The 27,459-nt window shown below is 39.8% G+C and overlaps 1 protein-coding gene across 3 annotated transcripts; it reads left to right on the plus strand.

Annotated features, from left to right (window-relative positions):
* The first annotated feature begins 658 nt into the window (after nt 1–658).
* SEC22C (SEC22 homolog C, vesicle trafficking protein) lies at nt 659–27,338 on the plus strand. 3 transcript variants are annotated; one of them, XM_081284827.1, is made up of 8 exons: nt 659–2,762; nt 10,551–10,635; nt 13,387–13,595; nt 17,034–17,197; nt 19,026–19,205; nt 21,670–21,788; nt 23,129–23,194; nt 25,142–27,338. In XM_081284827.1, the coding sequence occupies exons 3-8, from the start codon at nt 13,414–13,416 to the stop codon at nt 25,340–25,342; spliced, it is 912 nt and encodes a 303-aa protein (XP_081140953.1). In that variant the 5' UTR covers nt 659–2,762; nt 10,551–10,635; nt 13,387–13,413; the 3' UTR covers nt 25,343–27,338. The 3 variants fall into 3 exon arrangements, with proteins under 3 accessions (XP_081140953.1, XP_081140952.1, XP_081140951.1); XM_081284826.1 differs by having other exon boundaries at nt 660–2,732; XM_081284825.1 differs by lacking the exon at nt 10,551–10,635 and having other exon boundaries at nt 671–2,732.
* The last annotated feature ends 121 nt before the right edge of the window (nt 27,339–27,459 follow it).

Here is a 27,459-nt window from a genome sequence, read left to right on the forward strand (position 1 = left end):
ACTGAGATAAGGGCTAGAACCAGAGCTACTACATTTTACTGCTCTTGTCCAAATCGCTGGTGTCTGGGCCACACCACCTGCACCAGTCAAAAGTATAAGGCCCTATTCTAGATGTGGGCCCACTCACATCAAGGTTCTAAAAGCCCAAAGCTCCACATTTGAAAGCTTCAGAATTTTGTAGGTCTAGCACCTGTTTTCTCTCCTTATCTAGCCCTGGCATGTTCAATTTAGTCTCCTCCCCAACTCTGAATCACCTTTTTTTTTTCCTCCTTTGTGCCTGTTATAACTTAGTCCCATTATCACATGGTCCAGTTCTGACTCATTGTGGGAGGGGACTACACAGGAGGCAGTGATATCTGGAGCCCATCTTGGACTCTTAACACAAGTCTCTTCTGTTTCTATTTTGTAATTTGTCTCTCTGTAAGCTCTGTTTCCATTTCCACCCATGTGATAATGACTTTCAGAAGTCTATGTTCAGCTCAGACCTCTACACTGAACCTGTCTGTCCAACTGCTATGTTGACACCTCTACTGGGGGTTCTCCAGAGGAACAGAATTAATGGGCTATATATAGCTATAGGACAGGGATTTATTAGGCAAATTGTCACACATAATTATGGAGGTGGAGAAATCCCATATAGAAATCCCATCTATAAGATGTAGAACCAAGGAAGCCAGTAGTGTGGTTCAGTCAAGTCCATTTTGACTTGGACTTGGCCTTGAGTCAGGGAGACTGTTATTGTGTAATTCCTGGTCTGAGGCTGAAGTCCTGAGAAATTGAGGAGTCACTAGTGAAACTACCAGAGTTAAAAGGCTGGAAAACGTGGAATTTTGATGCCAAAGGCAGGAGAAAAAATGATGTCTCAGTTCTGGAGGAGAGAGAGTGAATTTCTCTTTCCTTTGTCTTTTTGTTTTATCCAGCCTCTCAGCTGATTAGATGGTGCCCATCCACATTGAGTGAGGGCAGATCTTCCTCACTCTTTCCAGTAATTAAAATGTCAGTCTCTTCCTGAAACACTTTATAGACATATACATAAATAAAGTTTTACCACCTTTATTTGGGTATGTCTTAATTCAGTCAAGGTGACATTCAAAACCAGCATCACAATATTCTACAAAGATGTCTCAAAGGTACCTGAAATTCAGCTTGTCTAAGACAGAGATTGTAATCAGTGTTGTTTTCCAAACCAGACTTCCTTCCAGCATTCTCCATATCTGTGAATGTCTCCACTATTCATCCCTCCCTCCAAGGCTGAACAGTGGCATCATTCTTGAATCCACCTTATCCATCCTTCACATCCAGTTGGTCACCAAGGCATGATGATTATGTTCTTCATTTCTCTGCAGTCTGCTGTGTTCTCTTCTCATCCCATTTCACACTCCAACTCCATCCTTTCTTGCCCAGATGACTGAGGTTAGTTCCACCACAGCTTCATTGGGCCGTCTCTATTTTAATCTTAACTTTAGCAACCAAAAGTGATTTTTTACGAAATGCAAATATGGTTTTCTGCTAATCTAAACTTTCCACTGTGGCCTGTGAAAAGGGCCCCATGATTCAGCTCCTTCTATTCTCTCTAATGGCTCTCATTCCTCTCCTTTACTCTCTACACTTTGGATGTCTTTTCTTTCTTTTTTTTTGGGGGGGGGGAAGGGAAAAGGGATGTTAAATATACATAACATACATTTTGCTATTCAGTAAAGTTCTATGGCATTTAACATTTTCCTTGTTGTGCAACCATCACCACTATCCATTTTCAGAGCTTTTTCATCTTTTTCAAATAAAATTCTGTACCATTAAACACTAAATCCCCATTCTCCCCTCTCCAGGTTTCTTTCTATCTCTCTAATTTGAGGAGCTCTCTTGCCTTCTACATAGATTTCTTTATATATGCTGATCTCTCATTCTGAAACACACTTCCTCTCTGCCTAGTGACTACTACTATTTCCGCTCTCCTTTGCCTACTTATTGCTTGCTACTCGGGGGAATCCTCTGAGTCAAGGTTAGAAGTGCCTGCAAATCCCCCACCCCACCCCACTTCAAATCCTGCTCCTGTCAGCTGAGTAGTTTGTATTTATGCAGGTTTTAATTGTTTTGTGCTCTCACGTATCTAGTCATCCATGGGTGTCTCCGCCCCCATCTGGGGTGTGCCGCTCAGGGGTCGGACTTTGGCACCTCCTCCAGGCTGGCAGTGGGCTGTGTTCTTCGGTTTGCCTATCTCCGGCTCCCGCCCAGCCGCGCAGACCGCAAAACCCACGCCCGGGAGAGTCGCTCAGTCAGGCAGAGCCTTCCAGCCTCCAGACGTCGGTCTTGTCCGCTGCCCGGCAGAATTCGAGCTTAGACCACGAAGCCTCCTCGCACCTCCAGAGGCGAGATTTGGACCTCAAACCCGCGAGGGTGAGAGTCAGGAGATGGGAAGAGAGTTGGGAAACGCGCGCTCCAGTCACGCCCCCTCAGCATTTGGGTCTCAGCCCTTTAAGAACGCTTCAATTCCGGACTCTGCAGGGACTGGGCTGTGAAGGCGCGCCAGGATTGGTCTGTTTGGGTGCGGGTGTCGCCTAGCAGTAGCGAATGGTAACTCGTGGATGGCGCGTGCGCACCATTGCCTACCTGCGCCCGGGCCACCGGTGTCCTGCGCCGGGTCCTCCCGATGGGCTAAGGTTGCCGAGAAGGCGGCGGGCGGCGCGGCCAAACTGTGGTGGGCGCCGACTTCTGAAGGCCGCCGTCGGGGCGAGGTGAGGGCCGCCGGCGGAGGCGGGCGCGAGGTCCGTTAGCCGAAAACAGGCGGGGTCGGGTGTGGCGCAGGGCGGGCCTGGAGGTGGAGGCGGCCCGGGCTCGCCCCGCCCTCTCCCTGGCTAGACCCGTAGGGCTTCGTGGGGCCCTTGGGGTTTCCCGAGTCCTTGGTCCCCTTTCTCCCGCCAGCGGATCTCTGGACCCCTGGACAAATCCTGGCGCTCGCCTGAGAGTGTCTTCGACTGACAGATGCGCGCCCAGCCCTGCCCTCAGTGGGAGGAGTATCCTAGGAGAGGGAGGAGACGATTGTTTCCTTAAGTATCCACAAAGCTTATGCCCAGACTATTTGCTACTCGAATAGCAGACTTCCCCTTAGCGTGTCTTTAGAGTTGCACTACCAAATGCTGAATACCCTGGACCAGCTTTTCGGAACCTCAGGTGTAGGATGTTTCATTTCAGGTTTTGTGTCCATTACTTAGACCTCCAGAGCCAGAAAATTAGAGCGTTCCAGAGAAGCATTAGGTTTGGAGAAATCAAAGCCACGAAAGAATGTTCCCGATGGTGAAACTAATGGGTGAAATTTGTGACATTATCGGGGAAAAAAAAATCACAATTCAGAACCAATGGATGGGGTAAATCTTAATTTTTTTTTTTATTGGTGCGTTATAGTTGTGCATACTGATGGGATCTGTTACATATTCTTACATGCACACAATAGAATCTTAAGTTTTGCAAAGAATTGATTCTGTTAAAGAAAATTTTAGTAAAATAAAATGGAAATAGTTGGAAGTGATTTAACATCGCTAAATAAAATTAAACTGGCAGTAGTTTCCTCAGGAAAATATTTGTAAACAATGTTGTTAAACATCTAATTTAATTGTATTTACGACTTAGAGGACGACTTGAGGTCCCATTGTTTTTTAGTCCTAGAAGGAATTTAGAGATCAGCTGTATCCCAAAGATGACTAATGGTCAGAAGAATATTGACTAAGGGAATCTAGTGGGTAAGGGCAGTTCTTAACAAGTGTAACCTTAGTCTCCTTTTCTACCAACAAGTATCGCTGATTGTTGTTGTTGAGGGGTGTGTGTGTGTGTGTGTGTGTGTGTGTGTTTTGATGCTCTAGGAGAAAGAATTATTTAGAGAAATGGAGTAGCTAAATTGGATTTAGAGAGGCAGGATGTGGTGGAAAGATCATATGAGGCAAGTTTGAGTTTGAATCCTAGTTCTACCTCTTAAGCCTGAGAGCTGAGTTTTCCCACATGTCCAGTGTAGTTTATGCCTGTATCATAGATAGTTATGAGCAGTTAATAATATTATCAATATAAAAAAGTTCCTAGCACAGTGCCTGGCATATGCAGTTGTACCTCAGTATCCTCAGAGGATTGTGCTCAATACCCTTATATAAAATGGCATATACAGTGTGTATAATTTATACACGTTGTCCTGTATACTTCAAAATCATCTCTAGATTTCTTACATAAAATAGTAAACACTATTTTATATAGTACCATTTAGGGAATAATGACAGGAAGAAAAGCCTGTAAATGTTTAGTATACATGCAGTTTTTCATAATATTTTGCATCTGAGCTTGGTTGATCTGCTGAATTGGTACCCATGGATACAGAAGGATGACTATAATATTAATTCCTATCAAGTTCAGTTTCATACTCTTCTAAGTTCTTAATAAGTATCATAATTGACCTCTATTTTCCTCTCCATCCCATCTCCAAGTTACCCAGAGGATCTATAAATTAGGTGACCAGTATCCCAGTCCTGTGGCTATAGGAGAATCCATTTGGGGGTGACACAATTCAAGTTTTGTCTTCTATATGATATATTTGAAGAGTGGGAGATACACCTTATGGTAAATAATTTTAACAAATTTGTGTGCCAAATTAAACTTATTTTTCTAGTTTAAATTTCTATTTTGCAGTGCCCAGTCATCTCTCACAGGCCCTCTCCCCGTATGTGGTAGGGATTTAGCGGTAGGATTTTAGGGCAAAAAAAGGAGTGGGAATAACAGGAACAAGAGTGGCATAAAGTTCTTACTGGTAAAATAGGGATAATCTATGAATAGATGATTGGAAGTGGTAGAGAAAATGCTAGAGGCAGATTAATATACAAAACTTAGTAATATGGAAAAACACATATGGATGCTGTGTATTTGACTACTACTTCACATTTTTACCTAAACAGAATTCCATCTGTATAAACCTTTCTTGTTTTCTAAGTAGAAGATTTATTGTGGGAAAGTGTTCAAAATATAGTTCAGAATTATGGCAAGGGATGTGCACACCTACATTTCTTGTATCAGTGAACAAAAACTAGACAGCCTTCTCATTCACTCATTTGCTTAGTTGTTTTGTCCTTACAGAATTTATACTATTCTTTCTATAATTGTGACCTGATTTTCCAGATTCATACCATTGCTTTCCTGTTTTAAATTCAGTACTAATTATCTTCAAGCAGCTTTATTTTATAATATCAAGTACTGATATTATATTATCTTCCAGTTTGAAAATGTCCTATAGTCTTAGAGCTGTTCATTATAAAGCACACCCTTCAATATCCATTCACAATCAGAACTACAGTGAATTAGTCGTTAAGACAATTGTGATATTGGTGGAAATATTTAAAAATGATATATAAACAAAAATGAAGTATGAGCATTATTTGAGTGGCACATGAAGGACCTTAAGTTAATTCTGTTTTTCAACTTTTATTTATTTATTAGCTTATTTATTTTTTGTGTTGCTGGGGATCAAATGCAGGGCCTCATGCGTGTCAGGCAAGAGCTCTACCACTGAGCCACATCCCCAGTCCTCAACTTTTATTTTAAAATAATTATAATCATAGGACGTTACAAAGATAGTGCAGAGAGGTCCCCCAGCCAGACCCTTCACCTAGTTTCCCACATTGGATACATTTTACATAACTATAGTACACCATCAACTCCAAGAAATTGACTTCAGTATAAAGTATATATATCATACTATGCCATCTTATTATGTATTAATGTCTGTAATCACCACCACAATCCAGATACCAAATTATTCTGTCACCACAAAGATTATCCTTTTGCCATCCCATCATAGTCATGCTCATTCCCATCCTCCTCACCATCCTGTTCTCCATCCATGATTCTGTCATTTTTAGAATGTTACATAAAAGGATTCATGAACTATGTCACCTTTGATGTTGACCTTTTTCAATCAGCACAATGCTCTTGAGATCCATCCTAGTTGTATCAATAATTAATTCTCTTTTATTACTGCATAGCATTTTTCATGGTATGAATGTACTATGTACAATTTGTAGGGCATTTTGTTCACTTCCAGTTTTTGATTGCTACAAATAAAGCTGTAATGAGCAGTTATGCTCAGGTTTTTGTGTAGGGGACATACGTTTTTTTTATTTCTCTGGGATAAATGCCAGAAGTGGAATTGTAGTGACATCCCTTATTTTATTCCTGACATTGGTAATTTGGTTTTTCTTATTTTCTTGTTGTCAGTTTTGGTAGAGGTTTGTTAATTTTATTGATCTTTCCAAAGGGTCAGCTTTTTGTATCATGGATTTTCTCTGTTTTTTTTTTTTTGTTGTTGTTTTTATTTTCATCTCTATTGTTTCCTTCCTTCTTCCTGCTTTGGATTTGTTTTCTAATTTCTTGACATGTGAGCCTAACCTATTGTTTTGAGACTTTTTTTTTTCTGTTATAAGCATTTAGTACTGTAGATTCTTCTCTCAGTACTGCTTTAGCTGTGAACCACAAAATTTGATATATTTCCATTATTATCCAGCTTTATAAAAGTGGGGAGTACTGGGAATTGAACCCAGGGACACTGTTATGGTTTGGATATTAGATGTCCCCTTATCTCATGTGTGAGACAAGGCAAGAACATCAGAGGTGAAATAATTGAATTATGAGAGTCTTGACCCAATCAGTGAACTAATCCCCTGATTGAGATTAACTGAGTAGTATTTATAGGCTGGTAGGATATGACTGGAGGAGATGTGCTTTGGCAGCATGCATTTGGGGTATATAATTTGTATCTGGTGAGTGGAATCTCTCTCTGCTTCTTGGCCATGTCCTGGGTCATTTCCCTTCACCACACTGTTCCGCCATGATGTTCTGCCTCACCTTGAGCCCCCAGGAATGGGGCTGGCTGTCTGTGGACTAAGACCTCTGAAACCGTGAGCCCCCAAATAAACTTTTCCTTCTTAAATTGTTCTTTTCAGGTCTTTTAGTCATAGCAGTGAAAAAGCTGACTAAAATAGACACTCAACCACTGAGTTATATCTGTAGACCTTTTTATTTTTTATTTTGAAACATGGTGTCACTAAATCAAAGCTGGTCTGGAGTTCACAATGCTCCTGCCTCAGGCTCTTGAGTAGTGGTTATTACAAGAGCGTGGCACCATACCTAGCATCATTGTATTTTTACAAATTTTGTTGAGACTTTCTTTTTGATCCCTATATTATATGTGTGTTTAGTTTTCAGGCGTTAATTTAATTGTTAATTTCTTGGAAAACACTGTGGGCATAGAACACACTCCATATGAATTCTTTGAAATTTATTAAGGTTTATTTTAAATCCCAGGATAAGGTCTCTATGGGTGCTTACAGGTAATTCTGCTGTTGTTGGAGGGAATATTTTATCAATGTTGATTATATGCTTTGGTTGATAATGTCGTTGAGTTCTGTATCTTTGCTGATTTTTGGTTTAGTTTTATTTTTGGGAAAAAGGTTAACTATAACTCTGGATTTGTCTAATTTTCATTTTACTTTATCAGTTTTTACTTCACCTATATGCATCTCTGTTGTTTGGTGCATACGTGGTTGGTTAGGACTATTGTGTCTTTTTCATGGGTTTATCCTTTTATTATTATGTAATATTACTCTCTTTCCCTGGAAATTATGTTTGCTCTGAAGTCAGCTTTATCTGATAGTAATATAACTCTTGCATTATTATTGATATTACTGTTGTTGTTGTTGTTGTTGTTATGATTTATTATTATTATACTGGGGAGTGAACTCAGGGGTACTTTACCACTGAGCTACATCCTAGCCCTTTTTTATTTTGAGATAGTTTTGCCAATTTGCCCAGGCAGGCCTTGAACTTGTGATTCTCCTGACTTAGGCTTCCAAGTCACTGGGATTACAGGTGGGCACCATTGCATCAGGATCTCACTTTATTCTTAAAAACGTATTTATTTGTGGTGCTAGGGATTAGCCCAGAGCCTTGGGAATGCCAGGCATGCTCTCTACTACTGAGCTATATCCACACCCCTTGCTTTATTTTGATTAATGTTGCATGCTATATTTTTCTATCTATTTACTTTCAACCTGACTATATATTAATATTTGAAGTTAATTTCATACAGATATTATAAAATTGGGTCGTATATTTTATCTACTCTGCAGTCTCTCTTTAAATGTGTATTTAGATAATGTATATTCAGTGTAATCAGAAATGTATCAGAGTCTGCCCTTTATTTTTGTTTTCTGATCTGGTTTTTGTTGTCTATTGTTTCTCTATCTAGCCTTCCTGTGGATAATTCAAATATATTATAGACTATAACTTTTAAATATTTATAGTGTTTTATTTGTTTATCTGTCTGTGTATTTATTTTGGTACCAGAGATTAAACCCAGGGATGCTTAACCACTGAGCCACATCCCTAGCCCTAGTTTGTATTTTATTTATAGACAGCATCTTGCTGTGTTACTTAGTGCCTCACTTTTGCTGAACTTGCGATCCTTCTGCCTCAGCCTCCTGATCTGTAGGATTACAGGCATGTACTGACCGGTGGTTTTTTGTTGGAATTTGGACAGTTCAGATATTATTTTATCAGATCTGGATAATATGAAATGTAAAAAAAAAATGTGAAAAGACCTACATGTTCATGGATTGGGAGAATTAATATTATTAAAATGCCCATACTAAAAGTGATCTACAGATTTAGTGTAACTCCCATCAAAATACCAATGACATTCTTTACAGAACTAGAATAAACAACCCTAAAATTTGTATGGAAGCATAAAAAGACCCAACAGCAATCCTAAGCAAGAAGAACAATGCTGGCAGCATTGATATCAAGACATACTACGGAGCCACAGTAACAAAAAGCATGGCATTGGCATTAAGACATACAGAGACCAGTGCAACAGAATAGAGGATCCAGAAAAATTCATGCATTTTCAGCCAACTGGTTTTTGACAAAGGTGTCAAAAATATACATTGTAGAAAGGACAGCCTCTTTAATAAATGGTGCTTGGGAAAATTGGATATTCACATTTAGAAGATTGAAATTAGGCCCCAATCTAACCCTGCACAAAAATGAACTCAAATTGGATCAAAGACCTTATTGTAAGATCTGAAGCCACTAAAAGGAAACAGAGGAAACACTTCAAGATATTGGCACAGGCAACAATTTCCTGGACAGGAATCCAAAAGCAAGGAAGCAAATGCATAAAACAAATGGGCTTATATCAAACTAAAAAGCTTCTGCACACAAAGGTACAGAGTGAAGCAATAACTTAGAGATTGGGAGAAAATCTTTGCCAGCTATTTATCTGACAGAGAATTAATATCCAGAATGTAAATAACCCAGAAAACTTAACATCAAAAGAGGTAATCCAATAAAAAATGGGGAAAAGATTTCAACAGACATGTCTCAAAAGAAGAAATGCAGATGGCTGAAAAATATAAAAAATGTTTGATATCTTAATACATTTGGGCAATGCAAATCAAAACTACATTCCATCTCACCCTAATTAGAGTGGCTATTATTAAAAAAAACAAAAAGCAAATGCTAGTCAGGTTGAGGTTATAAAGAAAGAGGAACTGGTATGTACTGTTGATTTGAATGTAAATTTGTATAGTTACTATGGAAAACAGTGTGGAGATTCCTCAAGAAACTAAAAACTACCATATGATCCAGTTTTTCCATTCCTGAGTTAATGTCTGAAGAAAATGAAGTCAGTTTACAAAAGAGTTACCTGCATACCTATGTTTATTATAGCACTGTTCACAAGAGCTAAGTTATAGAGTCAGCCCACGTGCCCATCAACAGAAGAATGGATAAATAAAAAAGATATATGTAAAATGGATTATTATTCAGCCACAAAGAATAATGAAATTCTGTCATTTGTAGGAAATTGGATGGAGTGGAGGATATTGTGTTAAGCAAAATAAAGCAGATTCAGAAAAACAAGTATCGGACTTTCACATGTAGAAGTTTAAAAAAGAAAAAAAAAAGAGAGAGACCTGAAAGTAGAAGAGGGACTGGGGGGCGGTGTGGTGCTGAAAGAGAGGAGGGGGAGAGAGCCGAGGGGAGAGAGCATGCAGAAGGCTGGATGGACATGACCAAGGCATAATATACACATGTGTGAAAACATCACAGTGAATCCCTTTAATGTATAATTAATATGTGTTTAAATTAACCTTTGTTGACACCACTCTGGCAACAGTGAAATCCAGGTTCCCCGCATGGCCTCTGTTGATACCTAGGGGAAAGGGGTTGCTTATTGCTAGGCAGAGATGGGCAGTTTATTGCCTTAATAATGTAGGGGGAGGGGATAGCGCATTACTGCCCTGTAGCTCCCCACTGGGCCTCCTGTCTCACTACTCCACAGGATGGGAGGTAGAGGGCAAGCCACTCTCTGCAAGGCGAGAGTGGGTAAATAGGTTCTTCACTGGGCCTTTGTTGGTGAGTCTGTGGTGAGTGTAGTTTTTCGTTTTTGTAGGTTTTCTTTTTTTAGTACCGGGTACTGAATCATGGAGCCACATCCCTAGCCCTTTTTTGTATTTTATTTTTAGTCAGGCCCTCACTAAGTTGCTGAGGTTGGCTTTGAACTTGTGATCCTCCTGCCTCAGCTTCCTGAGCTCCCGCTGGGATTACGGGGTGTGTACCACCACACCTGGCAGAGTGCAGTCCACTCCTCCCCCTTCACCCTGTGGTGTTGGACTAGAATAGAGGGTTGTTTATCTTAAAATTTTCTGATTTGCTAAACTGTACCTTTTCGAGGTTTGTTGTTATGATGACTTTTTTGGGGGGTAGTGGTGGATATCTCTGCCCATTGTTGTTTCTGGTTGCTAGTTTCTCCCACACAAAGTCTGGGATGTGTGATGCAAAAAGAAAACCCACCAAACTCACATTCCTCAAAGCCCAAGGTCCAAACCAGGCTGTCATCTCCTCTCCACCTTTCAGAATCTGCATATTTATTACATATATAATACTCAGGGTTTGTAAATTGTATCTCATGGGAAGAGTTGGAAAATTCTTCTACCTCTCTTTCCAGAAGCAGAACTTCACTTTTTTTTTTTCATAATCATCATCTCTTACTTGATTATAGCCTGTCTCATGATAACTCATAAATGGCTTGGATCGTTTAGTGAGGAATAGAAGTGATTCTTGGGATTACTAGCACTCAGAAATGCAACCTTTTTCTTCTTACTGGTTTAACACAACATTTGGCATGTGGTAGATACTCCATAAAAGACAGCACTACAGAGCTTGTTTGGGGGTTAACAGTTGGAATAAAAGCACACTTGCTTTCCTTTACAAGAGTTTACTCTGTCTCCCAAAAGGACCTTTCTTATTTTGCTGTAGGGTGTTTCTGTCCTGTTCTGACTTTCAGTATATCATTAATTATATATTTTTCTTCTTCTTCTGAGTGTCTTTATGTCATGGTTTAAGGGTCTTACTGGAGTTATAAACCCTTGGTTTAAATTGATCTTGTAGGGGCTGGGGATGTGGCTCAAGCAGTAGCGCGCTCGCCTGGCATGCGTGCGGCCTGGGTTCGATCCTCAGCACCACATACCAACAAAGATGTTGTGTCCGCCGAGAACTGAAAAATAATAAATATTTAAAAAAAAAAATAAATTGATCTTGTAGTCTCTGCCTAACTCTCTTAGGACTTCATGCCATATCATTCTTTTAAAATTGTTAAATTAATATTTCAAACATTCATAAAAGTATAGCAGATAGCACAGTTAATTTTCATACTCCTGTGCCTTCCTTTTCTCTCTGGTACTAGAGGTCTCAGCATTGGTCAAGCAAGGGTTAAAGCCCATTGAACCTTCTGGCAGTTGGCCTGGGCCTGCTGGAAACTCAGTAGCTTTTGCACAGGGATGTATTTTTTCCTGGGGCTTTTCACAGTTTTACTCCCCAAGGGGAGGTATGCAGAAAGAGGACAAAAGGACAGTGTTATCACTGCAGCTTCTCATGTGTACAATGGAATAATCATTCATTCATTCCTCCATTGCAGATGTGATCTTTGTTCTTAGAACTCACTCTTAGGTGGTGGAAATGCTAAATTAGTGCAACAGAGAACAGAGAAGTAGTCTCTTTAGATTCTTACAAGAGGGAGAGAGGGCTTCTAGTTGGACACGTCTGGGGAGGTTTTATGTAGTGGGTGAATCGAGACAGCCCTTGATGTGGATTTGGATATGAGGAAATGAAAAAAGTGACATCATAGACCCAGGTGTAGACTGTGAAGAGGAGCAGAGGTGAGGGGTGGTGTACATGCTGGGGGCTCCTGTATTTGAGAAGAGGAAGAATTGAGATGCCAAGTCAGGTTGCATCACTTGAATTCTTTGGAAGACAAGTTCACCAGTATACCTGTTAACATGCTATCAAGTAGAAGACCTGATAAACAGGATCTGTGAAACAGGATATGTGCATACTTGGACAGACACATTAAAGTTATACTGGCCGCCTCACTAAACCCTGCTGCAGGGCTGCCACACAAAGATGTATAGGTTATGCCCTGTAAGAGCATCCAGTGGAGTTGACAGGTGGGGCTTCAACCCAGCCAGACTCTGCCAGCTGACCTGGTGTGGGCCTGTTTCTACCCTGAGAGGCACCTTTTTCTAATTTGCCAAAGGCACCTTGAGGGCTTAGATCCATTTTATTTTATTTCTTAATGTGTTCCATATCATAGCTAAATATTTAGTGTTTTACTCTAATATAATTTGTTAAATGACTTCCTTTAGCCATCTGTAGGGACTCAGTCATCATTTTGAAGACTGGCTCTGTATCAGACATTTGCCGAAATTCAGGAGGACATGCTTGCTCAGTCCCATTTTTGCCTTCTGCTCTCTTTGTCACCAGCGTTAGGTTAAATGCTCAGAATCTCTCCACTTTCCTCCATCTCCTTTAGGTGAGGATGTGGCAACTATACTGCTTAGCCCCTACCACCCTGGGTGACCTGAGTTGTGCAGATCATTAGGCTTCTATCTCCACCTCTTCAGTGTTAGGTACTTCCTGTCTCTGTAGGTCTGTCTGGCACTGTGTCCTACTGTTAACTGCTGTCACTCCTGGGGCTTTTCACATGTTTATTCACCAAGGGGAGGTGTGTGGAAATGAGACAAATGGACAGTGTATCACTGCCCCCTTGCTTCTCTATCCCATTACCCCTCATGCCAGTTGGTTTAATGCTGGAAAGGGAGATATTCATTAATTGGAAGGAAAAGAAGGATTACAAATGAAAAAGAGACAGGAAAATTGGGATCCACATAGCTCTAGAGGGCAGAGTAATAATAATAAAAGCAACATTTGGTTATAGTGGGGCTGAGGGTGAAACAACATGGAGTACATGTTTGGAGGGTGGGTGCATCTCTGGCACTAACAGGATGACCTTGCTTCCCTTAGGTGTCCTCATGACTTCTCTTGTGGACCATGTCCATGATCTTTTTTGCCAGTGTGGTACGGGTGAGGGATGGACTGCCCCTCTCAGCCTCTACTGACTTTTACCACACCCAAGATTTTCTGGAATGCAGGAGACGTCTCAAGACTTTAGCCTTGCGACTGGCCCAGTATCCAGGTCGAGGCTCTGCAGAAAGCTGTGACTTTTGTATACAGTAAGTGAACATATTCGCTTTTTCAGAACAGCAACAGAATTTAGATTACTTTTTTCCACACATTGAAGTCACATTATGCTAATCACCATGTGTGTTAAGAGTAGATATGGTGTCAGATAGTGGTCTTAGGTTGTGTGTTTACAACAATGGAATTAAGAATGGTTTGGGTGTCCTCAGGGTCTCAAGCATTGCTGTTCCAACTGCTGGCTTCTGTTAATGGAGTGCTCACAAGCATTGGAAGACCTGAGTTCAGCCAGTTTTTCTGGCTTTAGGTTGTTAGTTGTTTTTTGTTCCCCCTGTACTTAGATTCAGGGTAGGAAAAGGATAAGGAGGAAGAGGAGATGATAGATGAAAAATGTTAGAGAAAGCCAAGGAAATTAAAATACTTAATAGCTATTATCTTCAAGAGCTATTTTTTTAATTTTAATTTTTAATATTCATTTTTTAGTTACAGGTGGACATAATATCTTCATTTTATTTTTATGTGGTGCTGAGGATCGAACCCAGTGTCTCACACATGGTAGGTGAGCACTTTTATCTCTGAGCCACAGCCCCAGCCCCTTGTTTTAATTTTTTTACTTTAAAATTCTTGTTTTTTGGGCTGGGATTGTGGCTCAGTGGTAGAGTGCTTGCTTAGCAAGTATGAGGCACTGTGTTCGATCCTCAGCACCAAATAAAATAAATAAATGAACTAAAGATATTGTGCTCATCTACAACTAAAAAAATATATTAAATAAATTTTTTTTCACATTTTAATTTTTATTATGTGACAGGATTCATGGAGTGAAAAATTAGTGAGTAGGTCTCTTGTTTTCAAACAACTTACAGTCTAATGAAGGAAGAAGAGAAATATATAACTGAACAGAATACAGTGGAAAAAATCCCAGTGGAAGTAGGACTCAGGTGGTCATAATAATCCTATAACAGGTAATTGTGTGGAGTGCTTTCTGTATGCCAGGCACTGTTCCTGTGCTTCCTGTGGCTTATGAGGCAAGCAGCAGTATTACACAGAGGAGGAAATTGAGGTTAAGCCACTTAACCAAAGCTGTACTGTTAGCAAGCGGTGGAGCTAAGATTTGAATGCAGGCTGTTCAGGCACTGAGGTCAGCTTCTCACATTTTATTCTAGGACTCAGAGCAAGAAGCCAATTATTTTGTGGAGGAATCAGGGGCAAGACAGGTTTTAAAATATCAAAATTTTATAGATAGTTATAGACACTACATCTATGTTTTGTAGTATTTAGTCTTATTTTACCAAGTCCATTTTGCTTTTCTTGAATCATAGATTTTTAGTTGATCTGATAATATGGAGTCCTTTTAGGGTAATTCAGGTTTAGAATCATAAAAACAAAAGGGACCGTCCAGGCTAAGTGATGGTATCAGGTAAGAAGGTCTGTGTCCTATCGGCAGTGTCAGATGGCCAGCACCTACAGCTGTCACTTTGTGGTGTGGACTCTGAGTGCTCAGGCACAAAAAGCTGAGCTGCATCTGTCCACATTTGCAGCTCCTTTCTCTGCTTGCCTGAAAGCACCTGCCTTCCTTGACTGGCCCTTCTTCATGAGGCTGTGATGAGCTAATGTGTGCTGTGCCTCAGATAGGACACCTTTTCTCTGTTGAAGTTTATATTTCTCAGTAAAAAGAAACCTACAGTTTCAGAATGAAATCTTGGGTACCTCAGTAGTTTTTTGGAAAAGGAATATAAAACATTCTACTCATTTGTATTTTGAATTGAATATTCACCATTATTTTCCCAGAGCTAAGACTTTCTTATCTTACAGGTGAGCAGGATCATAGCTTTTTTTTTTTTAAATATATTTTTAGTTATAGATGGACACAATGTCTTTTTTAAAAATATTTTTAGTTGTTTATTTATTTATTTACATGCGGTGCTGAGAATTGAACCCAGTGCCTCACATGTGTTAGGCAAGCACTTTACCACTGAGCCACAACCCCAGACCTGGACACAATATCTCTTTCTTTCTTTCTTTCTTTCTTCCTTCCTTCCTTCCTCCCTCCCTTCCTCCCTCCCTCCCTCCCTTCCTTCCTTCCTTCCTTCCGGTGTTGAGGATCCAACCTAGGGCCTCATGCGTGTGAGGCAAATATTCTACCATGGAGCTACCAATCCCAGCCCAGTATCATAGTTTTTTACAGTTGAAGGGTCATATTAATTTCTTAGGGCTGCCACAACAAATTAACACACACTGGCTTCAAATAGCAAAAAGCAGAATCTCTTATAGTTCTGAAGGCCAAAAATCTGAAATCCAGGTATCTCAGGGCCTGCTCCCTCTGTAAGGCTTTAAGACTCCTTCCCATACCTCTTATATCTTTTGATGGTTGCTGGCAATCCCTGGTTTCCTTGGCTTACAGATACATTATTATTTCATTGTCTGTCTGCATGGTCACATGGCCTCCTCTTTCCTTCTGTAAGAGTGCCAATCATTGGATGGGGGCCTACCCTAATCTAGTATAACCTCATTTTATCCTGATTACATCTGCAAAGATGCTATTTCCAGATAAAATCACATTTATTGGAAGTTAGGACTTCAGGGTATCTTTTTGGGGGACACATTCAACCCACAACAGGGGTCCTTTTTCATGTAGAAACACCTCTGTCCTAAAGAGGTTAGGCCCCTTCTGGAGAATTCCTTCTGACAAAAGGAGAGTCATCCTTTTCTTTAAGTTGAGGTCTTATGTAGAGACTTGTAGTTACAAAAGACAGAAAATGACAAGCCCCACAGTGGAGAACTTTGAGCAAAAGTGATAATCCCCGAGGAGATATTCCATCATGAGCGGCAGCTAGTAGACATCCCAAATAGGTGAACTAGACCCCTTCAACCCCAAAAGTGAAATGATAGCATGGCAGTCTAAAAAGGAGTATAAAAAGAAGAAATGGAATTTTTTTTTGAGTCCAGAATAACTTTAATACCACAACCAGATGAAGTCAGCATAGGAAGGAAAATTGTAGAACAGTCTAATTTTACATAGACACAAAAATCCTAAATAAAACATTATCAGACTAAACCTAGCATGTGATTAATAATGAATATGTAGAAATGCACAACAAGGATTTATTTCTGGGTGCCAAAGTGATTTAACATTAGAAGATGTGTTGAGGTAGATTAAAGTAGGAAAACATTATTCTCAGTGTAGAGAAGTTGGAGGCTAATTCTCCCTAATAGAAAATGCATCCCTCATGCATGCATAAGTGAGTAATCACACAGTGTTGGTGACTAATACTGTTAGACATTTTAAAGGAAGTCTTAAGAAAAACAATCTTAGAAACTGGTCTGGCTGAAAAGATAATATGTATGCCACAGGCAGCTATAAGACTGTTGGAGGCCAAGCAAGGGTAGAGGTGAGAGGAGGTTGTATCTGGGTTTGGGGGGGGAAACACATGAATTTGTTTCCTGGTTATGCAGATGTTGCCCTTTTATTTCAGTTTTTCTTCTTCTGGGGACCTGGCCTGCATGGCTATCTGCTCCCGCCAGTATCCAGCAGCCATGGCCTTCTGCTTCCTGGAGACCCTGTGGTGGGAATTCACAGCTTCCTATGACACCACCTGCATTGGCCTCGCCTCCAGGCCGTATGCTTTTCTCGAGTTTGGTTTGTAACCCTTTTTCATGTTTACTGTTCTCTCCTGTGGCATTTGATGTGTAGAACTTACAATTGAGGTTTAGCTTTGATCATATAGAAAAGCCCTGAGAGGCACAAGCACCTGGCTCTGAAAAAGAGCCTCACATCATGAGATTTCACAGCCATTAAAATGGACTAGAAGGCCTTCAGGTTTTATACTCTGGCTTTTCATGTCTTGGGAGCTGGGGGAGGTCGAGAAAGGGTGAAACCTCTGAAGCTGGGATCATCAAACTGTGGTCCAGAAGCCAGCTGCCTATTTTTGCAAGTAAAGTGGGACACAGTCATGTTCATTCTTTTATGAGTTGTCTTTGGCAGCTTTTGCCCCACACAGCACCATTGAGTTGTCCTGACAGAGACCACAGAGCCCCCCAGCCTAAAATACTGTTGGGTGCTTGAAGAAAGTTTCGCCAACCCCTACACTAGAGCAGTACTACTCAGAGTGTTCTTCTTTCATGATGTAAGCACAGAAAATGAGAAAAAGTATTCAGAAACTTACTGTAATTTGACATTCCTGTGATTTTAAAAAATGGTATTTTATCAAAAAGTATCAGTCTGTAACATTTGGAAGTAAGAAAAATATGGTCCTCCTCTCTTAACTTTGAGAAGCCCTGCTCTGGAAAGGATACTTCTTTTCTAGGCTCTGCTAGAAAGGTCCTGTGGAGGCTTAGGGGCTTTGGACTACAACATGATAATCATAGAGAGTGCTTGGTTTTTGTTAGTGTGGCTCATTTTGAGCTCTTGGGGTTGGGGAATATTCTGGGTCACTGTGATGCTCTTGAACAAGAAGCTGGCAGCATCTGATACGCGTGGTCAGGCAGGGGACGGCACCTGGAAATGCTGCCAGTTGGGCTTTCCGGCTGCTACTGTGATTGATAGCCTCACATTCCCTCTTGTTGCCTGCTGGCTTTTTAGAAATGGAACCAGCGCCCTCTTTTGGTGTCACTTGAAGGAACTGGGGAGCTTCCTAGTATGCCAGACCCACTCTGGTAGACCAGTGATAGATGGAGAGCTCTGGCTCTTGCTCTCTCTTGAGGCTTTCAGCCCCACTTTTCCTTTTGAAGAGAACACACTATTCCCAATGCAGACCACAGCTGCAGCAAGCCTTTGGCTCTCTGTTGATTTGGAGTGGAGTGGAGTTGGGTTCTTCTTTTCCCTCATCTCTGCATGTGCCCTTCTTCCAAAGCAGTGTGCTTGATTGATCTGATAGGAGCCCCTTCCTTGGCACCACATTTGCTCACTATTGAATGGGAGTGGAAAGAGTCAAAGCTCATTGATATTAGAATTGTACATTATTTTGTTTTGCATAGCAAGTTTCACTTCAAAAGCTTGTTAAGACTTGGTGATAGAGTAACGTAAAAGAATTAAAATCAATCACTTTCAAATATGTAATCCTAGTTTGCACAACATATTCATTTTCACTTGTACTTTCAAACAAGCTTTTTTTGAGATAATCAAGTTAGGAAAAACTGGCCCCATTTTCAAGGGTAGAGATGTTGTGTGAATCACCTAAGATTGTACTGTCTAAGACTCCAGCCCCTTTCTACCTGACACCCTTGTCACTTTTGTCCTATGATGCATTATTGCCTTCTCTGTAATTACTTTTTAATCATTCTACTTTGAAGAGATTGATCAGACTTATGTTGATATTTAATAATTATTTGACCTTGATGCATATATAACTTAACTCTTCAGAATCTGCCTGACTTACTAGCTTGCTTAGAAATGTGAACTTTGTACAAATGTTACTAAACATCCATTCTTATGAGAATGCTCAACTTGGGTTGCTCTCTTTTTCCAGACAGCATCATTCAGAAAATGAAGTGGCATTTTAACTATGTAAGTTCCTCTCAGATAAAGAGCAGCTTGGAGAAAATTCAGGAGGAGCTAGAGTTCCAGCCTCCAGTGGTTCTTACTTTGGAGGACACAGATGTGGCAAATGGGATGATGAACGGTCACATACCAATGCACTCGGAGCCTGGTAAGTGGCCTGATTTTCTCTGATATTGATGAATATGAAGTGATTCTATGTATTTCAAATAGATTTTTTTAATATTAGAAATGTATACTTGAGATGTGAGGGTATATATTGGGAAGAAATCAGACTGATTCTGTTTCTAGGTGTTCATTATATAGACCTTGACAGTTCTGATAGTGGGTAGCTTTGAGAGGATACTTTCTTTTGATGAAATTCAAGAGTTGAGAAGAGTGACTTCGGAGGTTGTTTTCTTAATTAGGGTGAAATCTGTAAGTTTAAATTTTGCAAATGATATACCTTCTCTTTCACTAGAAGCTACTCATTGAATCATATGGATTTATATATATATATATATATATATATTTTAATATTTATTTTTTAGGTGTAGATGGACACAACACAATACTTTTATTTTTATGTGGTGCTAAGGATCGAACCCGGGCCCCGCCCATGCTAGGCGAGCGCTCAACCGCTGAGCCACAATCCCAGCACGGATTTATACATATTTTTACCTCATCACTTAATGAAATGTTGCAAATCTCCACTGAGAATCCCTGTGTACCTTCTTGGAGAGAGGGCTGTGGGAATGAATGTTTTGATAGGGGCCACGGCTCCTAGTGCTGTTGCTGTCTGGCTCTCCATGAGACCTGGAGAGCTCCCTCTGTCCCAGTGGATTTCACAGTCCTCATCTGAAGAATGTGATGTTAATGACATGATCACAGTGGCCCAGTGCTTTGTAACTTTGGAATTAACACCATTAGCCACTTAGCACATAATGAAGCATGATTTTTTGCATTCCTAGTTTTGTAATCACATAAAGTTAAACTAATATTTAAAGTAGATATTTACTAAGGTATTCTAAGAATTCCATAATGGTGTAAGAGCTGAATCCCCTGAGAGATAGAGCTGTCTATACTGTAACAGTCTAATTATTTCGTTTTTAACTATTTTGTACTAAACTCATTGCTTGAATTTAAAAAGTGGTGTATTAAAAATGTTCATGTTTTGGCTTAACATTGTGTTTTGGTTTAATATGTTTCAACCAGTAAGTTCTTAGATTGGCTCTCATGCCACTCAGTAAGTTGTTCTAATTTGTATTGGGAGAACATTTAACTTTTGTAGAAAGAAGACTGGGTAATTGAATCCCAAGTTTCTCCCTAAACACAGGGATAACTTTATAATATATGTTTTGTTTTTTAAACACTTAGATAAGAGGAGCAAATCCAGAAAGTGTCAGCTTGCCTTCTTTCTAGGACATTTTTACTGTGGTTTGACTCATCTTATTGTCCTGAGGCTAGATCTTTACAGGTAGCATGTTCTGTTCTAATAGGAACTTTGAATTACTCAGTGAAAACTCTAACACACTAACAATAGGCATAAGTTGTGTTGTGGCCAGGGGTATGAGAGTGTGTGTGGGTGTGGTTGTGTGTGTACATGCTCATGAGCACACACATGCACACGAGTGTGAGAAATGTAAGGACAAGAAAGGATGATTTCAGAAGAGCATAGCAAGAGAATGGGTGGGACACCATTTAATTGTGTGAACAGAATCCACTTCAACAGTTATCTTTCAGGAGAGAATGGAATATTTGTTCTAATTACAATTCCAGAAACAGCTTATAGCCTAAATAATCAATGTTTCCCCTCCTCTTCCCTATTATTTTAGAATTAAAAACACATTTATTTGTCATCAGTCTCTTTAGATGCACACATTACCCTGAATATTGTCTTTATAAAAAGAGTGGAATATTTTACAAGCTGGGGGTTGAGGCATCTAATAAAAAGCCAGCCTTAGCAACAGCGAGGTACTAAGCAACTCAGTGAGACCCTGTCTCTAAATAAAATACAAAATAGGACTGGGGATGTAGCTTAGTGGTTGAGTGCCCCTGAGTTCAATCCCCGGTACACACCCCCACCAAAAAAAAAATCTATCAGAATTTGACACCCAATACAAATAAAGCCATGGTCCTCTCTTATAGCAGAAGTTGTTTAAAATCATAGTTTCTCCATCTATGCTCGATTGACATGTTTGTACCAGTCCATTCTTTACTGTTGGGGGCTAACCTGTGCATTTTAGGTTGTTTAGAAGCATTCCTGGCCTCTGCCCGCTGGATGCCAATAGAAAATGTTTCCAGACATTATCAAATATCCTCTGGGCAGCAAATCACTCTGTTTGAGAACACTGTTCTAAATGGAAAGGAAATAGGCACTTGAAAACCTGCACTTGCCTATAAAAGGGCTTATTTCTGGAAGATACTCACCTCAGATTCCCAGGTCCATTCTGTCCTTCATTTCTTGCCTTTTTTCTTCTAACTTCTGCTGCTTTTAAAATTAGCATGTTTGTAATTTTGTGTTTAACATCATAAACCTATCATTAGTGGAGGTCTAGTTAATGGCTTTGCTTGTCTTTCTTTCATATAGATGTTATTTTCTCTATAGACACTTATTTTTTCTTTTCATTGTGAAGCTCCTAATTTCCGAATGGAGCCAGTGACAGCCCTGGGGATTCTCTCCCTCGTCCTCAACATCATGTGCGCTGCTCTGAACCTCATTCGTGGTGTTCATCTCGCAGAACATTCTTTACAGGTATCCTCTTTTTTTTTTTAAACACTTTAAATTGAAGGACACATCTAAGAAGAAACTAGGATATATTTTATTTATAAAGTTATTATGCACTGAGGTTTAAAATTTTTAAAATTCAAGTGAAAATTAAAAAATTTTGTACTTTGTAGTAAGTTGAACATACATGGAAATTGCCTGCTGGGATATTAGTATAAAATGGACAACTCAATTCAAGGATATTGGACTACCTTGTTTTCCTTGGGAATACAGGTGTCTTTCCAGGGCATAGATTATTCACCTATGGCAAACATCTGATTCAGACTTTAAGGTTAAGTCTCTTTTTGCCCTGGGAAAAGGTTGTCCTACAGTCTGATTTGTAAAGACCTGTATCACTAGGATAGGATAGAGTTCTTTGTTCGCCTGCTCATCTCAGAGCAACTTTCTGTTTCATTGTTCTTTGATTTGTTACTGGGGATTGAACCCAGGGCCTGGTGCATGCTAGGCAAGTGCCCGACCACTGAGCTACATCTCCAGCCATTTTTATTTTATTTTGAAATGGAGTCTAACTGAGTTGCCCAGTTTCACTTCAGACTTTTGATCCTCCTGCCTCAGCCTCCCACGTAGCTGGAATTACAGGTGTGCACCATCATATCCAGCTCAATGCTTTTTAAAATATGTTTTTGGATTTTGAAGAATTTCAAATACTTTTTAAAGGAACAGAATCACTATTAGTATAAGCAAATAGATATTGTTTTAAAAGATAGAGCTATAATGCTGGTACCTTCATATGTGGAAGCCATAGTCTAAAGTGCAGTGGATGTTGGACCTCAGAGACTGAGGAGAGTGTGGAGAGTGGCAGCCAGAGTGTATTTGCTTGATAACACATCTCATCTTTGACCAGTGTTTGGTGTGGTTTCCACTCTTAATTGTTTGATTATTAATAATCAGATATTTGCCAACTGTTTGTAAAACTAGAAGAGATGCCAATAAGATGGTTAAGACCTTGTCCCTGAGGACTCTTGTGGTACAAAGCGTAGTGTGGTGACAGCACTGAGGATGTGGCAATGGCTGGGGCTGGGAGGAATTAGAGAAATTGTGGTATTGACAAAAAAAGTAGGATTTTGAGAGGTGGAGTGATTGTGGGCTCAATACAGGTTGAGGACTTAGATCTGTGGGGACAGGAGGGCACATGGTTTATCTAGTTCATTGAAAATAGTTGCATGCCAGACCCTGATCTGGTATATAAGAGGGACTTAGGTCTCATTGTGCTGTCAGCCATACCACACTGAATGAGGGTTAAAATGCTCCGGGTTATAGTGTTTCATCTAAATATTCTTTCCTTATGTTTCTTGTACTTATTTTAGGTTGCCCGTGAGGAAATTGGAAACATTCTGGCTTTTCTTATTCCTTTCGTAGCCTGTATTTTCCAGGTGGGTGAAGTGTTGATGGCCTTATTTGGTTGTTCTGGAATTATCGGCAAGTTTTAGATCCTGCTTTTCTTCTACCAAGGCCTTGGTTCAAATCCTGGACCGTACTAAGTGAAAGGATCTGTGGCCCATCCTGCCTAATTCTCTCATTTTAGAGGAGGAACTTTAGGCTCAGAAAGGGAAAGCCACTTGTCCAAGGCCACAGGGCCACTGAAAACAGCGGAATAGGAACTAGGAATTTGGGTTTGATTCTCTAGAAGGGAGGGATGAGGTTGCAGGGTAAGGCAGGATGTTACCCTGTGTTTATTCTTGGGACAATTCAAGTGCAGAAATATCCTTCTGTATAAGGAGCAGAAAGATGTGTTTTGTTTTGATTTTTTAAGTTGTTGATGGACCTTTTATTAATTAATTTATTTATATGCAGTGCTGAGAATTGAGCCCAGTGCCTCACACATGCTAGGCAATTGCTCCACCATTGAGCTACAACCCTGGCCCTGAAGATGTGGTTTTTAAACTTATGACTAGGTAAAAAACAAAAAAATTACAGGTTCTTTAATAGTAATACCTTCTGACTCAAATGTATCCCTAGGAAAATTAGTACAATAACTAGAGGTCTGGATTATTATTTAGTTATTTTCATACCAGCTGAGTACTTAAAAGGGGTAGCATGATAAGGAGCTTTTGCATTCCTTGTAGGCAGAGTTAATTCTAGCAAAAACCCAACTCAAATTCTCCATCCTTGATAAAATTTTAATACTTTCTTTACATTCTTAAGCTTTTTTTTTTTGCTTTTGTTTTGTTTTTTAATTAAAATTTCTGGCCGGGCACAGTGGTGTATGCCTGTAATCCCAGCGGCTTTGGAGGCTGAGGCAGGAGGGTCCCAAGTTCAAAGCCAGCCTCAGCAAAGGCGAGGCACTAAGCAACTCAGTGAGACCCTGTCTCCAAACAAAAGACAAAAAATGGCTGGGGATGTGGCTCAGTGGTTTAGTGCCCCTGAGTTCAATCCTTGGTACCCCTCCACATCCGCGGGGGGAAAAAGTGTCTGTTCTCAGGACACATCTTAGAATTTTTTTTTTTTCAAGAATTACTTGATTGCGCCAAAAGAAGCTTTCAACCCTAGATTAAAAATGCACTCACTTTTTAGGAATCTGGTCTCTAAAACCTTGGGTATAGCCAGCAACAGTTTTCTAGAGCTGGCATTTCAGGGCTGCAGGGACCTTATAGTTCCATCTTCATTCCTTCAGCTGTGCTCCTATCCTGGATCTCTCTTTCTCTCTCCCCTGCTGTAGCTTAAGCCCTTGTTGATTGCTTCATGATCTGAGAATATGCTTTATTTTTCTTAAAAAAAGAACAAAAAAACTCTTTCCAGCTTTTGCAGAATAAGAATAGCCCCTTTTCTGTGAGGTCACCCTAAATGAAATACGTTACTCTCTCTTTTGGGAGAACTTTCTCTGACTCAGAGATGCTTTTGAAGATGTGATTAAAAAAACGTGCCCAAGGGAACTGAGGTTGTGACTCAGGAGAAACCAAAATAGTAAAATCATGACTTTCACCGGCTTGCTTGCCTGTCATGGCTCCCTGAAGAAAAACTTCCCTCGGAGGCTAGTCAGTCCTGCTGGGAGACCCTGGCTATCTGCCCACTCCCCACAACCCTCTCCCTCTCCTCCGCAGCCCACAGCCTGGATACCATCTTTTATGTCTTCAGCTTCTTTCCAGCATTCCTCCTGTCAACATCTGTTTCACTTTCCTCTTTTTCAAATCCTGTCTTTCATCCAAAGATCAGCAGCAGCCTAACCAGGAAGTTCAAGCTTCACTGTAGTGAATATAATTTAATTAGTGAATGCATGTGAAATGATGCTGTTGGTGACACCTGCAGGAGGTGACTCTTGCACCTAATCTTGTGGCTGTTTGATTATCTCTGATTGGTTGTGTTGTGTGGTCTCATTTCAGTGTTATTTGTACCTGTTCTACAGTCCAGCCAGGACTATGAAGGTGGTGCTGATGCTGCTCTTTATTTGCCTGGGTAATGTGTACCTGCATGGGCTGAGGAACCTCTGGCAGATCCTTTTCCACATAGGAGTGGCTTTTCTGTCTTCATACCAGATACTGACAAGACAGCTTCAGGAAAAGCAGTCTGACTGTGGAGTGTGAGGACACCATGGATCCTTTGATTTTTTTTGGAGAGTCAATCTGTGTTTCCCTTCTTGCTTCTCCAAGTTCACCTCAAGTTTCCATGCTTAACGTTCCTTTCAACTAAACTGGACTGAAAAACCGAGATTGGGGATTTCTAACAGGTGCTGTGGAAATCATGAGGTCACTCAATACCCACCTGGTCTTGGTTGTGTGCTGAGCATCATTGCAGAACCTCTAGTTGAGCATGTTTACTTAGGACAGCAGAATCCGAGGGCTTACTCAGAAGGAGAATTATTGGAAGATCAGAATGGAAACATTTTGGTCTTTTAAATTAAATGATACAATAAACTACTAAATTCAATAATACTAGTTTTAGTAATTGGCAGTTGTCTTCAAGCAACTACTTTAAAACGTAAATAGTGTAAATGTGACTTGGTTAGTTTTTTACAAAGGGTCAGTACAGGGTGAATTAAAAACTTAAACATATAGTTCATGGATATAAGCTAGGTAAATTTTGTTTACATTTTTGATAACTTAGGTTTGATATACCATTGAAATATTTAAATATATTTTGGATATAAACTGAACTTCATTTAGGGTGAAGACAAAAGTAAGCCAAGAAAATGGTTAAGGAATCTGAGGTCACTTAATTTATAGATAACCTTTTATGGTGGTGGGACTGTGGGTACAGAAATGTTGTATATTTATTTGCAGGGTATATCAGAATATTTTTATCAGAAAATTAATTGATTAATCAATACTGTTGGATCATAAGCTTATAAGCATGAGCAGACCTGAGAATTTCTGGATGCCTGACAATTGACCACAAAGTGGAGTAGGCAGATGGTGTGGATTCACATACTTCCCAGCCCCAGTTGGCAGAAACTCCTGGCATCAGCCTTTGAAATAGCAGCTGAATGCCTGTCATTTTAATGGTGATGACTATGTGATCCAGTGTGCCTCTTCCCAAAGGCCCCCAAGTTAATTACTCCTCTACATCTTTCCTGATAATCTTACTTAGATCAAGAACCTCATTTTTTTTATTAATAGTAATGTTAACTTTTTAAAACTTTATTAAGCTATAACTGATACATGGTCTGGAAAGTTTATTTCATTGTCAAAAAATTGATTGGTCATCATTTTCCTAAGTATAGCTCAGAATGAGATCCATCCTTCAAGTCTCCAGAAATTTCAGCCTGGGTTGTCAGGCTCAAATGGCCCAGGAGGTTATTTGGGAGTTTGCTCTTTGGTTGTTTTGGTAGAAGTCTGGAATCTGAATAACTCAACCACAATTGCATGGAATACTTTGGGTTGAATTATGTAACTTGATAAGCTAAAATTCTATTTTGATAGTTTTTAAAGTAGAAAACCATTTGAGAGTGATTGAGTTGGTGGGGAAACAAGAATGTAGTTTTAGAGAATTCAGATTTGGTTATTATTGGTATTGTTATTGAGCTACCTTGGTATGATTTTAAGAAACACAAGTTTATATGACGCTGAACTGGATTGGGAAAATGTTGCCATAGAAACTTTATTTTCTTATAATAGAATTTTCTATTTTTAACCAACTACAAAATATCTGGATATGAAAAGTATATGGGCAGCATCCTCAGACATAAACTTCAAGGTTATATCTCCATTGACTTTGCATCTTAAAAATTTCTACATACCTGACAGATAAGTTTTCAGTTTTCCTGGGAGATAATTTTGAAGAGGCAGTTAAGATAGAATGGGAAGTCCAGAGGAGAGAAGAATCCTTTTAAATTAAAGCACACGCACAAAAAAAGCTTTAAAATTTGATAAGAAACAGCTTTAAAATATATTGTTTTTGAGTCAGTTTTATGTTGGTGTTGCTGTGTAGCCTGCACCCCATGTGTTTTGGGTCTGAGACTGTGATGCCCATTTAACAAGCAATAAAGAAGCAGTCGCTGAAGATGAACCCTTGTTGGTGAAGCTCTGCGCCCACCCACCTGTACATCAATGGAGATATTATCTATACTTGATTGAATGTGGTTTTAATATATTATCTATACTTATTATCTATACTTGATTGAATGTGGTTACCTGTAACATCTAGATGGGGTTTGAGATTTATTTTTTCAGACATAAAGAAAAAGGTGTACTAGAAGAACAGT

The sequence above is a fragment of the Spermophilus citellus genome (assembly GCF_964194105.1).
Source record: "Spermophilus citellus genome assembly, chromosome: 3".
NCBI classification, from domain to species: Eukaryota; Metazoa; Chordata; class Mammalia; order Rodentia; family Sciuridae; genus Spermophilus; species Spermophilus citellus.

What these genes read in the sequence shown, in the direction of transcription:
- SEC22C (XM_081284827.1), top strand. Translation starts at nt 13,414, where the DNA reads ATGTCCATGATCTTTTTTGCCAGTGTGGTACGGGTGAGGGATGGACTG. An exon ending in AGCTGTGACTTTTGTATACA is followed by an intron (nt 13,596 to 17,033) that starts GTAAGTGAACAT and finishes CTTTTATTTCAG; the next exon opens with TTTTTCTTCTTCTGGGGACC. An exon ending in ACCAATGCACTCGGAGCCTG is followed by an intron (nt 19,206 to 21,669) that starts GTAAGTGGCCTG and finishes TTCATTGTGAAG; the next exon opens with CTCCTAATTTCCGAATGGAG.